An 11,455-nucleotide genomic window follows, 5' to 3' on the forward strand; every position below is an offset into this window, starting at 1 on the left:
GCATTGTTGTGGTTTTTTCCCTCATGTTTTGGTTTCACATCATATTGATTTTAAATCTTAGAAATGTATATTTTTGGAATTAAATAATCCAGAGTAGAGGACTCCAGGTATATTGTTGGTGGTGTTAAGGTTTAAGGTCTATCAATCTGATATTCATTTCTTGGATTTCAATCATAAACATTTATATCAGTTGCAAATGATAATGTATATATATTTTCTTATAGAATAATATTGTACACCATATAACTTCAACTGTGTAGTAGAAATACACCATGAGAACTCAGGACAGTATTTCTTATCCAATTACCTGATCGATAGAACACTAGATGACTAGATGATCAACAAGCTGCAGATCCAGAGCGACATAATCAGCTGTTAAAACTGGAACGATGGAATGATCTTGTGAAATAGTTGGAGGCACTTGTGAACAAAAGGTGTTTCCATAGTGAAAATCTGTAGGTGTGACAGTGGGCGTGGTCACTGTGTGTGTGTGCGCGTGCGTCAGCAGTCTGAAAACACCTGAGGTATGTGGAGGTTGTTTGTGTGTGTGTGAGGGGAACAAACACACTTGTGACTGAAGCTCACCTGAAACATGAGCAGAACTCTCACCGCAGCTCTGATCGTCTCCCTGCTCTCCACACTTCCGGTCAGGACGTCGGTGAGTCGATTTATTCTGTGTTTAAACAAAGGAGACGTCACCGCGCTCACTTCCGGGTGTTAACACGACGCGAGGCCGCGAGGAAGACCCGTGGTTAACTTCAAACACAGTCTGTGTCAGAAACCTCATCAAGTTTGAATCGTTCGATTTGTGTTGAATACTGAAAACTGCAGGTGTCGAGTTTCCTCGTCTTAATGTCTGAGTCATTACAGGAGTCTGCTGAAACATTCATGAGAAACTGACAAGTGACAAACAAATGACTGCATCTCAAGGATCTTTGAATATATCCATTATTACTCATTACCTGGAGACAAAGAGTTATATGCAGGTCATTTATTATACTCATTATTTTGTATTAATCAATAATACGTGTTGTAAATATATTCAATGTTTTTTATAAGATTAGATTGAGACAAAGTCAAAGTCAGCTTTATTGTCAAGTTCTGCAATACATACACAGACATATTGAGGAATTGAAATTTCTCAGACTCTCGGTCTCCCCATCAACAGAGATTTAAGTAAAAACAGTAAACACTGAATAAAAAAACAAGTCTTAATATAAGAGATATCTGAAAAATATTAAAAGAAGTATAAATTAATAAATATTTAGATTTAGACTATGTATTGTATGCAGAAAATTGACTATATTCATTATTTGTATGTATTAATAATAGTTTATTAACTTTAGACAAAGTGTTATATGAAATAAATTGAATCAATTACTTTTACATGCACATATTTAACTACATCAATAATAGCATAATCAGATGGATTTGTTTGCTATATAATTCTGCTCACAATAAATCTGTACTCTTGCTCCTTGGCCTATTTGTCAAACGGGTGGAGGGACCTCATCACTTTAATTGGAGCTATATATTCTACTCACGCCTTTTTTACTGTTGATAACAGCGAACACTTGCGTCAGTCTCTCAGCTACAGTCTGTTGTTGTGTCACCTCAATTGGACTTTGTATCAAGTACGTGTTTCAGCTCTTTATTGCTTCGTCATGGAAACAACGTTGATAATCTACCTTCGCCTCTCGTCTGTTTTCATGTGACCTAACAACAGGGCAGGAAGGAGCACATGTGGTGCTATGGTGCTACGTATTTCTGAGTCAAAATATCCTTGTTCTCTTTTAAATCAGATTTCCAAAGGTCCTGAAGACTTGGAGGGATCAGGCTATGACCTGATCACGTCTGGTTATGGTTCAGGGGATGGGTCAGAGCAAGGTAATCCTTTGTAAGACTTGTATACTTGCTTTAAAGTTGTCAAACTAGTTATAAACAGTAATAAAAAATGTCCACAACATAATGGCTACTAGTGCTGATGTTTTGTTTTTTTATCAGAATATTTGACATCATAAAATATTTAGGGGTTAGGGTTTACAGAACATATATAATGATCATAGACTTCATGTAAAGATGGATGACATGACAGCTACTCAAAGTGAAGCCAAAACGTCTTGGTCGCCTCCTGGTGGCTGACTGCAGTATAAGTCATAAACCCTGCCTCCTTCATGCTGGTGGATGGGACCACGTCCAGTTTGTCATCATCATATGATGATATAAAAAACCAAGTGAAATGCCAAGATTAACAACTAAGTCTGAGATTGGTTGGTTGACCATGTGTATCAGTGGGACTTCCATCTTTATTTACAGTCTATGATCATGATCCACTTTGCATCGTGTGAATCTGATTATTATTTCCAAAACTACTTGCATACGCTTCATTCTCGCTGTTTGCAGTGTCATCAGAGGACGATACAATCATGGATCATCCCGGAACACTGTGGCCTGACAGAGACGTGAGGTCAGGATACACTATGGTGTCAAACAGTATGAGCTTCTTGGAGAACAAACAGATCGTTGCAGGTACTTTGCACCATTTTATGTATGAGCTGTAAATAAGGAAATGAATGATGGCTGCATTCCATTCAGCTGCTCCAGGTATTCTTACTCAGTGATTTATCTCCACAGGCATTATCGCAGGAGGAATAACAGGGCTAATACTGGCTGTGATGGTGATGACAATATTAATCTACAGGTGGTGCAACAAAGATAATGGAGGATACATTCAGGGCCAGCAGAAAGGGAACAAGATGATTAACTCTCTACACTTTTGATAAACTATCTCACCGATATTAATCTTTCCCGACATCTGGAGCTACAGCTAATGTATTCTGTCCTCAGATGTTTGGTGGTGAGAGTGAAGGTGCAGAATGCAAGTGTATCTGCTCTTTATTGCTTAATTTATTTATCGATTGGGTAACAAGAATTGTCTTCTAAGACTTGATGACTATTACGTTGTGTATATTTTATTTAGAAACTGCTGCAGCTACCGTTGAGGCCATTTATTTTGTATTTTAAGAGATATTATGTTTTTACAAATATTGTATGTGTGGAACTCAGATGCTGGGAATAATCTTACTAGTCTACTTGTGGCCTTTACAAAAATATAGCTATATTTGAATATTTTATTATTTATCTGTCAGCACACATTTATGTAGCACTTTAACTTAAACTACTAAAACCCGGAGTCACATTTGTCATAAAATGACATTTTGACATGTAATAGGAAAGAGCACAGGTGTAAATAATAGAATAATAATAAATATTCCATGTATCTGTTTGAGTTTGGGGCTCCTGGTGTTTGTTGGATCACTGTCGTTCTGTTGTTTGTGTTATAAATAGTCTGATCTGCAATAGGACCTGTTGATATCTTGCCTCTCAAAGCTACATTCCGGATTAATAAAGGATGAAACTGGTATAAGATTGTGAACTAAACATTATTTACAATACCGAGGGGATGATAATTAGATGCTGTAATGTTGTATTGACTACTCTCTGTATAACTGCCATAAAATATGAAATGTTTTTGTATTGGATGATTCCAAATAAATTCGCTTTCTAACTCGTAATCCTCAGTGTCACTTGTTTTGTGTACAAATATTAAGATATTGTTTACATGCATCATGTAAACACAACATAAACTGGAATAACTTTAGTTTAATACTTTATCATTATTATTGTTGTTGTTGTTATTATTCATTGTACCTTGACGTTCCTCCATTGGTGGAACCCCCCACCCTCCGGAGCGGTGGTCCAGCCTCCTCCTCCCCGTCGGAGGGTTTGTTTTGATCGGCGGTGTCTCGCAGCCCTTCGCGGTGGCAGCGGCTGAAGTTGTGGGCGTTCCTGCGAGACCGTTAGCTCTTAACGGTTCCCGTTGCGAGACTCTTCTCTCCGGCTGTCGACCCGCGACTCTCCCGATGTTTCTCCCGACACTGGTGGAGGACATGCATCACTTCAAGCCCAGTCGTGACCGGCTGTACACCACCCGGTGCTGCGGATGCTGCCACGTCCGGACGGGGAGCATCATCCTGGGGACATGGTACATGGTGCGTAAAATGGTCGATGGAGGAGGGCTAGCGTGCTAACGGAGGCTAGCGCTGACAGCCAGTCGTGTCAAGTTCGCTAAAATTAACAAGTCGAACCATGAATGTCAACCGGATAACGTCGACTGCTTCTCAATATACTTATAATTAATATCAAATACTCCAGCTTGAGCTATTTGTCACTTTATCGCCATTTCACACCGAGGATTCGTGCCGAGTTAACGGCACGTTAGCATTAGCCTGCTTTAGCATTAGCCTGCTATCCTATCCTGTTTCTGCTAACGCTTCTGTTGGTTCTCGTATAAATCCACGAGAGGATGGAAGTGAATCTGATGACTGACACGTGTCATTCATCAACTCTCGGCTGGAGAGACCCTCGGAGTGCACACACACACACACACGACACTTAGCTCGGGTAACACTTAAACTAGCCGACCCCGGGCTGACATGCTAACAAACCACAACAGAAGTTTGTCTGTAAACAATCCGCAGTAACGTGAATTCCTACGAACAGGAAGCAGGTTTTTTAATCTCGTCATCATATTGTGGAGTGTCTCGTGGTTTGGATTTCAGGGAGCTTTTTACTGTTCGCTGTCTTGAGCACATCTTGTCCCTGCAGCTGAAGCCACATCTGGGTTAATCTGCTTCTCATTTCCCCTCCTCACAGATCACACAGCAGATGTGTCTGCTTTTTGTTGCGCTTAGTTTTTTTTTTTTTAATTCCAGTTGGACAAAAACACGTGAGCCACGTTCCCCTGTTTCCACTAAAGACCAGTTTTCACTTTGCAGCTTGTTTAGACTGCTGACATAGAAAACCAAAGCAACACGATCAACCACAAAGGGACCAGACTGACATGGAAAGAGTAGATGTTTCATTTAAGTGATCATTCGCTGACAGCCATTGTCACAGGTGAATACTCACCTTTCACGATTGTGTGCTGAGGAAAAGTATCACAAGTCACCGTCTGAGAAAACAACTATGCATAAATACTTTGATAATCAATGTTTAGATGGATGAGTAACGGACACCGCCTACAAATCAAGCCACTTGAAAAACATGCCGATGTAAGTAAACTGGACAGTTGAGAAGAGATGCGAAGAAAACAGATCTGTCATATTCACGTTCATCACCACAAGTGTAGACGCAGACGTAGGTATTGCTCCTAATGTTGTTATTAAATAAAATTGTTGTAAAAGTTTGGCATTATTGATGGTACAGAGGGGAAATTATCGCACATAAGGCAACTTTGCTCTGAGTTCGAGTTCTTTCTTGAAATCATTTCTTTGAATGATTTCACTTCTCAAAAGTTAGTTTCATGTTTAAAGGTGTATTCCCTTTCTTGCTGGAGGTTTAAATTAAATAAATATTACATTTCCTATTAAAAAAGGTACAATTTTCTTTTAAACAGGTCACAACTAATCTTTTCCCTCCACCCTCTCCTCAGGTGGTCAACCTGTTGATGGGTATCCTGCTGACCGTAGCTGTGACCCACCCGGAGAATGTGCCCACCATTGACCTGCAATATGAGGTCATCGACCATTACTTTGCCTCCAACAGGATGTCTGGTAAGGGCTAATGAACTGCTTTGTTAAAACAGTTTATTTACTTTATCGTGTGTTTAAACCTGAGTGTCAGAAGTTATGGGATTTATAGAAATTTAACTTGTTACTAGTTTTGCAATCAATTAATCACTCAAAACATTTCGTTAGCTTTAATGTGAAATGTGTTGCGGATGCTACTTGTTGCTTGGTGCTGCATACGTTTCCTCTGTGTCCTGATGAAGCTGATGATGATGAATGGTGGATGGTGAATAGTCCATTAAAATATCACTGAATAGATTTTTTTTTTTTTTGGCTGGATTTTTCTGTGCATTCTCTCTTTAAGCCCTCTCACTAACTCATGGGCTGCTGTTATGCTGAGATTGAACATGTGATTCATCGTCCACAGGGAGCACAACAACTCCCCGCTGACTGCTAAACAAAACAAGTCATGGAGACAACAGAGCACCGCTGTGATGTTCACACGCAGTTTGAAAATGTTGTTTTTAGTCTCATTCCACTGTTGCTCCTTCTTTGTCTTTCCCCAAGGATTTAAGTTTATCCAAGATGTGTGTGTGTGTGCGCGCGCGCGCAGGGCAGGGCTGGAAGCACTGTTTGGGTTCCTTTCATTCTAGCTGGGGGTTGTTTTGTTGGTCGGCCTCTTCGTTTTTCTCAAGCAGTAATTAAGCAAAGAACGAGTGGAAACAAGCACAGTGGGTCGACCTTCCTACAGCAGGCTCCTGCCAGCTCCCAGATCAGTGGAGGATGTCCACAGCCTGCAGAGACACTGGTTCAGTGGTCATTACTACTGGCTCTTAGAGCTGCTCTATCAGGCTGCACAATCCAGGTCTTGGTTTAAAGCTTTTTAACTCAGAGAGAGAATGTGAAAATGGTTGATGCTCTGGTTCCAAATATGTGACGGTCTTTGAAAAGTCTTTGGGATGATTTCTTTTATTTTCTGAATTTTTTTGGGCAAAACTATTAAATTAATGATGAATCAATCAAATAATCAGAAGATGATAATGGGAATAATCTGTAGTTGGAGCCCATTTCAAAAAACATGTTTTTAGTCCTAATGAGGATTTCGAACATTTGGAATAAAATATATTTTTGTGTTATTTTTAATAACTCAGCATACAGGGCCATCTTCACTACTTCCACCAAGGAGATTGTTTTCCTCTCCTTTAGTTAGTTAAAAATAGAACTAACGCACAAACTACTGGACGGATTACCCCGAGAGTTGATGGTGCTGCTGTCTGCTAACACAAATGGCTAGAAACCTGTAACTACCACCAATGTGTAGCTAAGACACTAATGAGGCCTTAGCCATTATTTAATTATTAAGGCAGAGGTATGCACTCTTCTGATTATACATCTAGTAATCATAATTTGATCTCTGAATAACAGAACATTTCGTCTGGACCGCATTGCTGAAGTGGTTTTTCTCAAGAACGTCGTCTCAGCAGCGCAACAGGCAGAGCAGTTAGAGGAAGTGAGAGAGTGAGTGTTGAGGGAAAAGAGGATATGAAATCTGGGCCTTTTAATTACCACAGTCTGAGTTTCATGGCAGCGTAGAGCGAGAGTCTTAATGCTTCCCAGAGTCGTGCTGGCTGGAAACAGAGATGCCCTGGAGAGTGTTGACCTGCACTGTATGCAAAGCACAGCTGCCTCAAAGCAAGCAGGCAAATACCCATTCATCACCACTCACCACACGGAGGCAGCTGTAATAAAGTATTAACAAATCTATGCTTGTGTTTAGAAAATGTGTTTTCTCTTTGTCCCACACAGAGAACGCCTGTGTTGGATTTGCCATCTCTCTGCTGATGCTCACTATCAGTGCCATGATGGTGTACGGAGCCATTACTGTAAGTCTTCCCCTGAAGATATGGTGGCTTTTTATAATCTCTCTCTCACAGCACCAACTTAATTTCAAGTATCGTCACGGTTTCTCATGTAATCCCCCACATATACATGATTATATTCTCTCTAGTTGTCCCAGCACCAGAGGTAACACGTAACCAGAAAAACCAAAGTGTCTCTTCTGTGTTTTTATTTTAACTACAGTATATTTTAGCTCCTGTAGCAGTGGGGGTGTAGCACACAATGCTGTGTTTTCACTGCTTGTCATCTTCGCCTCACAGGTCCGCCTGATGGCACCCACACCGACAGGTTTGATAGCCTCTCCACACGGACCCGCATTAAGCTGCTAGTTGGGATGACTGCACAGTTAAAATATGACACACACACACACGCCGGCTGTGTCCGCTGTGTGTTGTTATTTATGCTTTAGCTGTGCAGGTAGATGCTCCCATGCAGCGCTGCTGTTGGTGTAGTGTCCCAGTGAATTACTCCTTGAACCACAAGCATAAACCAAACGTATTCAGGATAAATAAAGTAGAACCGGAGAGTAAAGTAGATTTTATTTTTGTTAAGACAAATTACCCAGAATGCCTGTAGAGTTTACTGTGATGTGATAAAGTAAAATGACCATTTTGCTGATTTTTCAACCTTCACTTTGTCGATATGGCAGTTTGACTGATACTCACATTTGCAGTGACAGTTCTCTCTCTTCCTGTTTCAGTATTCACTCAGAATCACATCTGACATTTTCACATAGGTTCATGTTCAATTGTTTCCTTTTGATCTGCACAGTTTTGGTTTCACGTTGCACTTGAGGAAGTGCACCAAAGAATATTTGACTGCATCTACTTGAAATAGATTGGTTTCTAGATAGGCATGTGTTTGATGTCGGCATTTTATCAATCCGGCTAGTTCTAGTCTTTTTAATCTTAGAAAAATCAAATGAGACATTAAACAAACCAAAGTTAGACTTTTCTTCTTGGTACTCGAGTGAAGAAAAGTCTTGCTGCTCAGGCTGTGATTTATCCTCAGCTGCCGGATTAGAAGAGACACTCTTCAGTGTCTACTTCAGGAAAGTTGAAGTAATAAGGTTGAAAAAACACAACATGGTTCAAATCAGATCTTTCTCACTGCTGAGTCATTACCTTCCACATGTTTCTGATTTCTTCAGCATCGTGACGGATGGCTCATCCCGTTTTTCTGCTATCAGCTGTTTGACTTTGCTCTGAGCTGCCTGGTGGCCGTCAGCTCTCTCACCTACCTGCCGAGGATCAAGGACTACCTGGACCAGCTGGTCAGAAGCCACAGTCCACACTCAGTCACATGACACACTCACACTTCCTCTATCATGTTGATTTGACCACAGAGAATCCTGCCGATGCTCTCATAGACACAGAATACAGGTTTCATCATAACATAGTGCTCATTGACTTCTTTTTGAACTGAAGGAGAAGGATCAGTTCCTATATGTGCTGCGTCATTAGTCTGTTTCTAGTGAAGTTTCTGTATTAAACAAATGTCTTTCCACCGAGCCTGCTGGCTAGTTTACGAACATGTGGAAATGGAGAAAAGTTTAACAGCAAGTAACTTGAGAATGACGAGTACTCGTGGTTGTTAAAGCCAATTTTATGTTACTGCTACACCAGGCTCAAGACCCAATGGAGATTATTAAGTTGTTTCTTATTGATTCAGTAGCCGTGATGGTGATGTGAGTTGAATTAAATTCGAAAAGCTTTTATTGATTATCTGACATCGTCTGTTCTTTTCCTCCGCAGCCGGATTTCCCGTACAAAGACAACCTCCTCTCTATGGACTCCAGCTGCCTGCTGCTCTTCGTACTTGTCTTCTTTGCCTTCCTCATCATCCTCAAGGTGAGACTGTTCATTATTCACAGTTAAACCTGGTTTATTTAGTGTGTGATGGTTAGTTTCAGATATCGAACTAATATAAAAGGATTAGGTGAGTAAACTGATGTTAAAATTCTGTTGGTGTGTGAAGAGGTGAATTCAATACAGGAGCTGTCAGATGTATATCTAACACGTGTTCTTAATTTGTGTGAATTGACAAAATAAGATATTGTGGTTTTAAATTTAGTGATTTAAGCTGTTTACTGATGTTCAATGACTCAATTTAACGCCAAAAAACAAACTTTTGTTTCTCAGGCTTACTTGATCAACTGTGTGTGGAACTGCTACAAGTACATCAACAACAGGAACATGCCAGAGATCGCTGTGTACCCTGCCTTCGAGACCCCTCCTCAGGTATAAACGCGTCCTGTGATTCCCTCTGGACACTAAGCTCTTCTGTTACACACTCCACACAGATGCAGCATTATGTAATGCTTAAATAAAGCCACCAGGTGGCGTGATGTCCACATTATGACTCAAAAAGCCACAAGAGGAGTTTAACATGTTGGGGGTGAAAGAGTAGATTCCAGAATTTCACCAATAAAAAAACGTTTTATTTTTTTAACACTAAAGTGATTCAAACTCAGGAGTACAGTTTAAACACTTTCTTTTTAAGTATTGAAATTATAAACTGTATAAAATGGTGGAATATTGCGAAAGATTTCATCACAATTTTCCAAAGACCAATCAGACATTGAAGTTTTACTTGAATAATAACCTGTGTTGTCTTTGGTGCTACGTGTGTCAGCTCGCCTCCATGTTCCTTTTGTCTTTCTTCTCCAGTACATCCTGCCCACTTACGAGATGGCGATGAAGATGCCAGAGAAGGAACCACCTCCCCCTTACATGCCCGCTTAAGCACCAGCACCATTTGTTGCCAAGACACACACACACACGTACAAACAAACACACACACACACACACGTCATGTGCATTCCTGCATTCCCTCACTGACCCTCTCTGAACACCCCTGAATAATTAGCTTAGCATTAAGTCTAGAAGCATGAGGAAACCCCATAGGAGTGTAACCACCTATTACAACTAATCAAAAACATTTTCAGACATTAACTCTGGAATCAAATTTCCAAGCATTTTTAATTAAAAACAAATGGTGTAATTTTTGACAAAGGGTGGGAAGTGGGAAACAAAATAAATAACCTGATAATCAGACCAAATGTCTTTTTCCGATCACTTTATTAATTTTCATATATTAGTGCTGACATCAGCTACAAAAGAAGGCTCCTATGAAACAAGTTTTAAAAAAATAGTTTTTTAAAATGTATATAGAGGTGCATAGATTATAGAGTTCAAACTGAAGTGGTATTTTCTTTTGAACAAGCTGAGAGGATCTGCTGTTGAACCACAGACACTGATCCCCTCCTCTGACCTGCTGTGTACGTGAACGGCCACTGAAGACGCTTTGTTCCGCTGTTGGAAAGTTGGGAGAGATTAAGATTTCTGTGATTTAGACAAATGACTGAATGGATGAATGTGATGATTGAAAAGCGACGGAAGCTACCAGCCCATTTTCTCTCCGGCCTTTTTAATGTCGTAGTAAAAGGCATACGTGTGAAAATGTAACTGCTTGAAATCCTCCCATCGATCCAGCACCATCCTACCTATAGATTCATATATGAAGTGTAAAAAGTAAAAAAAACTATTACGACAATCCACTTATTATAGCTCTTATTGTTAAATTGTGTTACGTTTTCTTGCTAATTATTAATATCTAGACTATTCCTTCTCAGTCTCGACTGGTCTGTAGCTTTTTTGTCTGTTATTTATTTAGCTTTGCTGTGGTTCAGTTCAGCGCCTGACCCCTCACCCCCGACATTTTCATCACCCTGATGTGTTAGCAAAGCTAGTGAATAGTTTTCCAGCTGAATCTTGGGGAGAGAGGGACGGAGACAGCAGGGGGCGCTGACGCCGGATCGATGTCGCCGCTTCTCTCTCACACATCTGGAGCAAACTGGGAACATTTAGTAGATGCATGCTTATTGATCACATCCCTTCATTACTTTACTGGTTATATGATTTTATCCTAGTGTAAAAACATTTGACTTCAATAAACATTTCAGAACATTTGTTTCTCCATTCGAC

The 11,455-nt window shown here is 40.2% G+C and overlaps 2 protein-coding genes across 2 annotated transcripts; both read left to right on the forward strand.

The window, feature by feature from the left end:
* The first annotated feature begins 478 nt into the window (after nucleotides 1-478).
* On the forward strand, nucleotides 479-3,575 carry LOC109636026 (syndecan-1-like). Its single transcript, XM_020097522.2, has 4 exons — nucleotides 479-658; nucleotides 1,803-1,887; nucleotides 2,404-2,529; nucleotides 2,635-3,575. The coding sequence occupies exons 1-4, from the start codon at nucleotides 593-595 to the stop codon at nucleotides 2,778-2,780; spliced, it is 423 nt and encodes a 140-aa protein (XP_019953081.2). The 5' UTR covers nucleotides 479-592; the 3' UTR covers nucleotides 2,781-3,575.
* A 182-nt stretch (nucleotides 3,576-3,757) lies between these two features.
* laptm4a (lysosomal protein transmembrane 4 alpha) lies at nucleotides 3,758-11,437 on the forward strand. The gene is made up of 7 exons (XM_020097798.2): nucleotides 3,758-4,052; nucleotides 5,495-5,615; nucleotides 7,377-7,453; nucleotides 8,620-8,742; nucleotides 9,224-9,319; nucleotides 9,611-9,709; nucleotides 10,139-11,437. The coding sequence occupies exons 1-7, from the start codon at nucleotides 3,924-3,926 to the stop codon at nucleotides 10,211-10,213; spliced, it is 720 nt and encodes a 239-aa protein (XP_019953357.1). The 5' UTR covers nucleotides 3,758-3,923; the 3' UTR covers nucleotides 10,214-11,437.
* The last annotated feature ends 18 nt before the right edge of the window (nucleotides 11,438-11,455 follow it).

The sequence above is a fragment of the Paralichthys olivaceus genome, chromosome 19 (genome assembly GCF_024713975.1).
Source record: "Paralichthys olivaceus isolate ysfri-2021 chromosome 19, ASM2471397v2, whole genome shotgun sequence".
In the NCBI taxonomy this organism is placed as follows: domain Eukaryota; kingdom Metazoa; phylum Chordata; class Actinopteri; order Pleuronectiformes; family Paralichthyidae; genus Paralichthys; species Paralichthys olivaceus.

Coding starts and splice junctions, on each gene's coding strand:
- LOC109636026 (XM_020097522.2), top strand. CDS start 593: ATGAGCAGAACTCTCACCGCAGCTCTGATCGTCTCCCTGCTCTCCACA. Junction 659..1,802: donor CACTTCCGGTCAGGACGTCG/GTGAGTCGATTT, acceptor CTTTTAAATCAG/ATTTCCAAAGGTCCTGAAGA. Junction 1,888..2,403: donor AGGGGATGGGTCAGAGCAAG/GTAATCCTTTGT, acceptor CGCTGTTTGCAG/TGTCATCAGAGGACGATACA.
- laptm4a (XM_020097798.2), top strand. CDS start 3,924: ATGTTTCTCCCGACACTGGTGGAGGACATGCATCACTTCAAGCCCAGT. Junction 8,743..9,223: donor AGGACTACCTGGACCAGCTG/GTCAGAAGCCAC, acceptor TTTCCTCCGCAG/CCGGATTTCCCGTACAAAGA. Junction 9,320..9,610: donor CCTTCCTCATCATCCTCAAG/GTGAGACTGTTC, acceptor TTTGTTTCTCAG/GCTTACTTGATCAACTGTGT.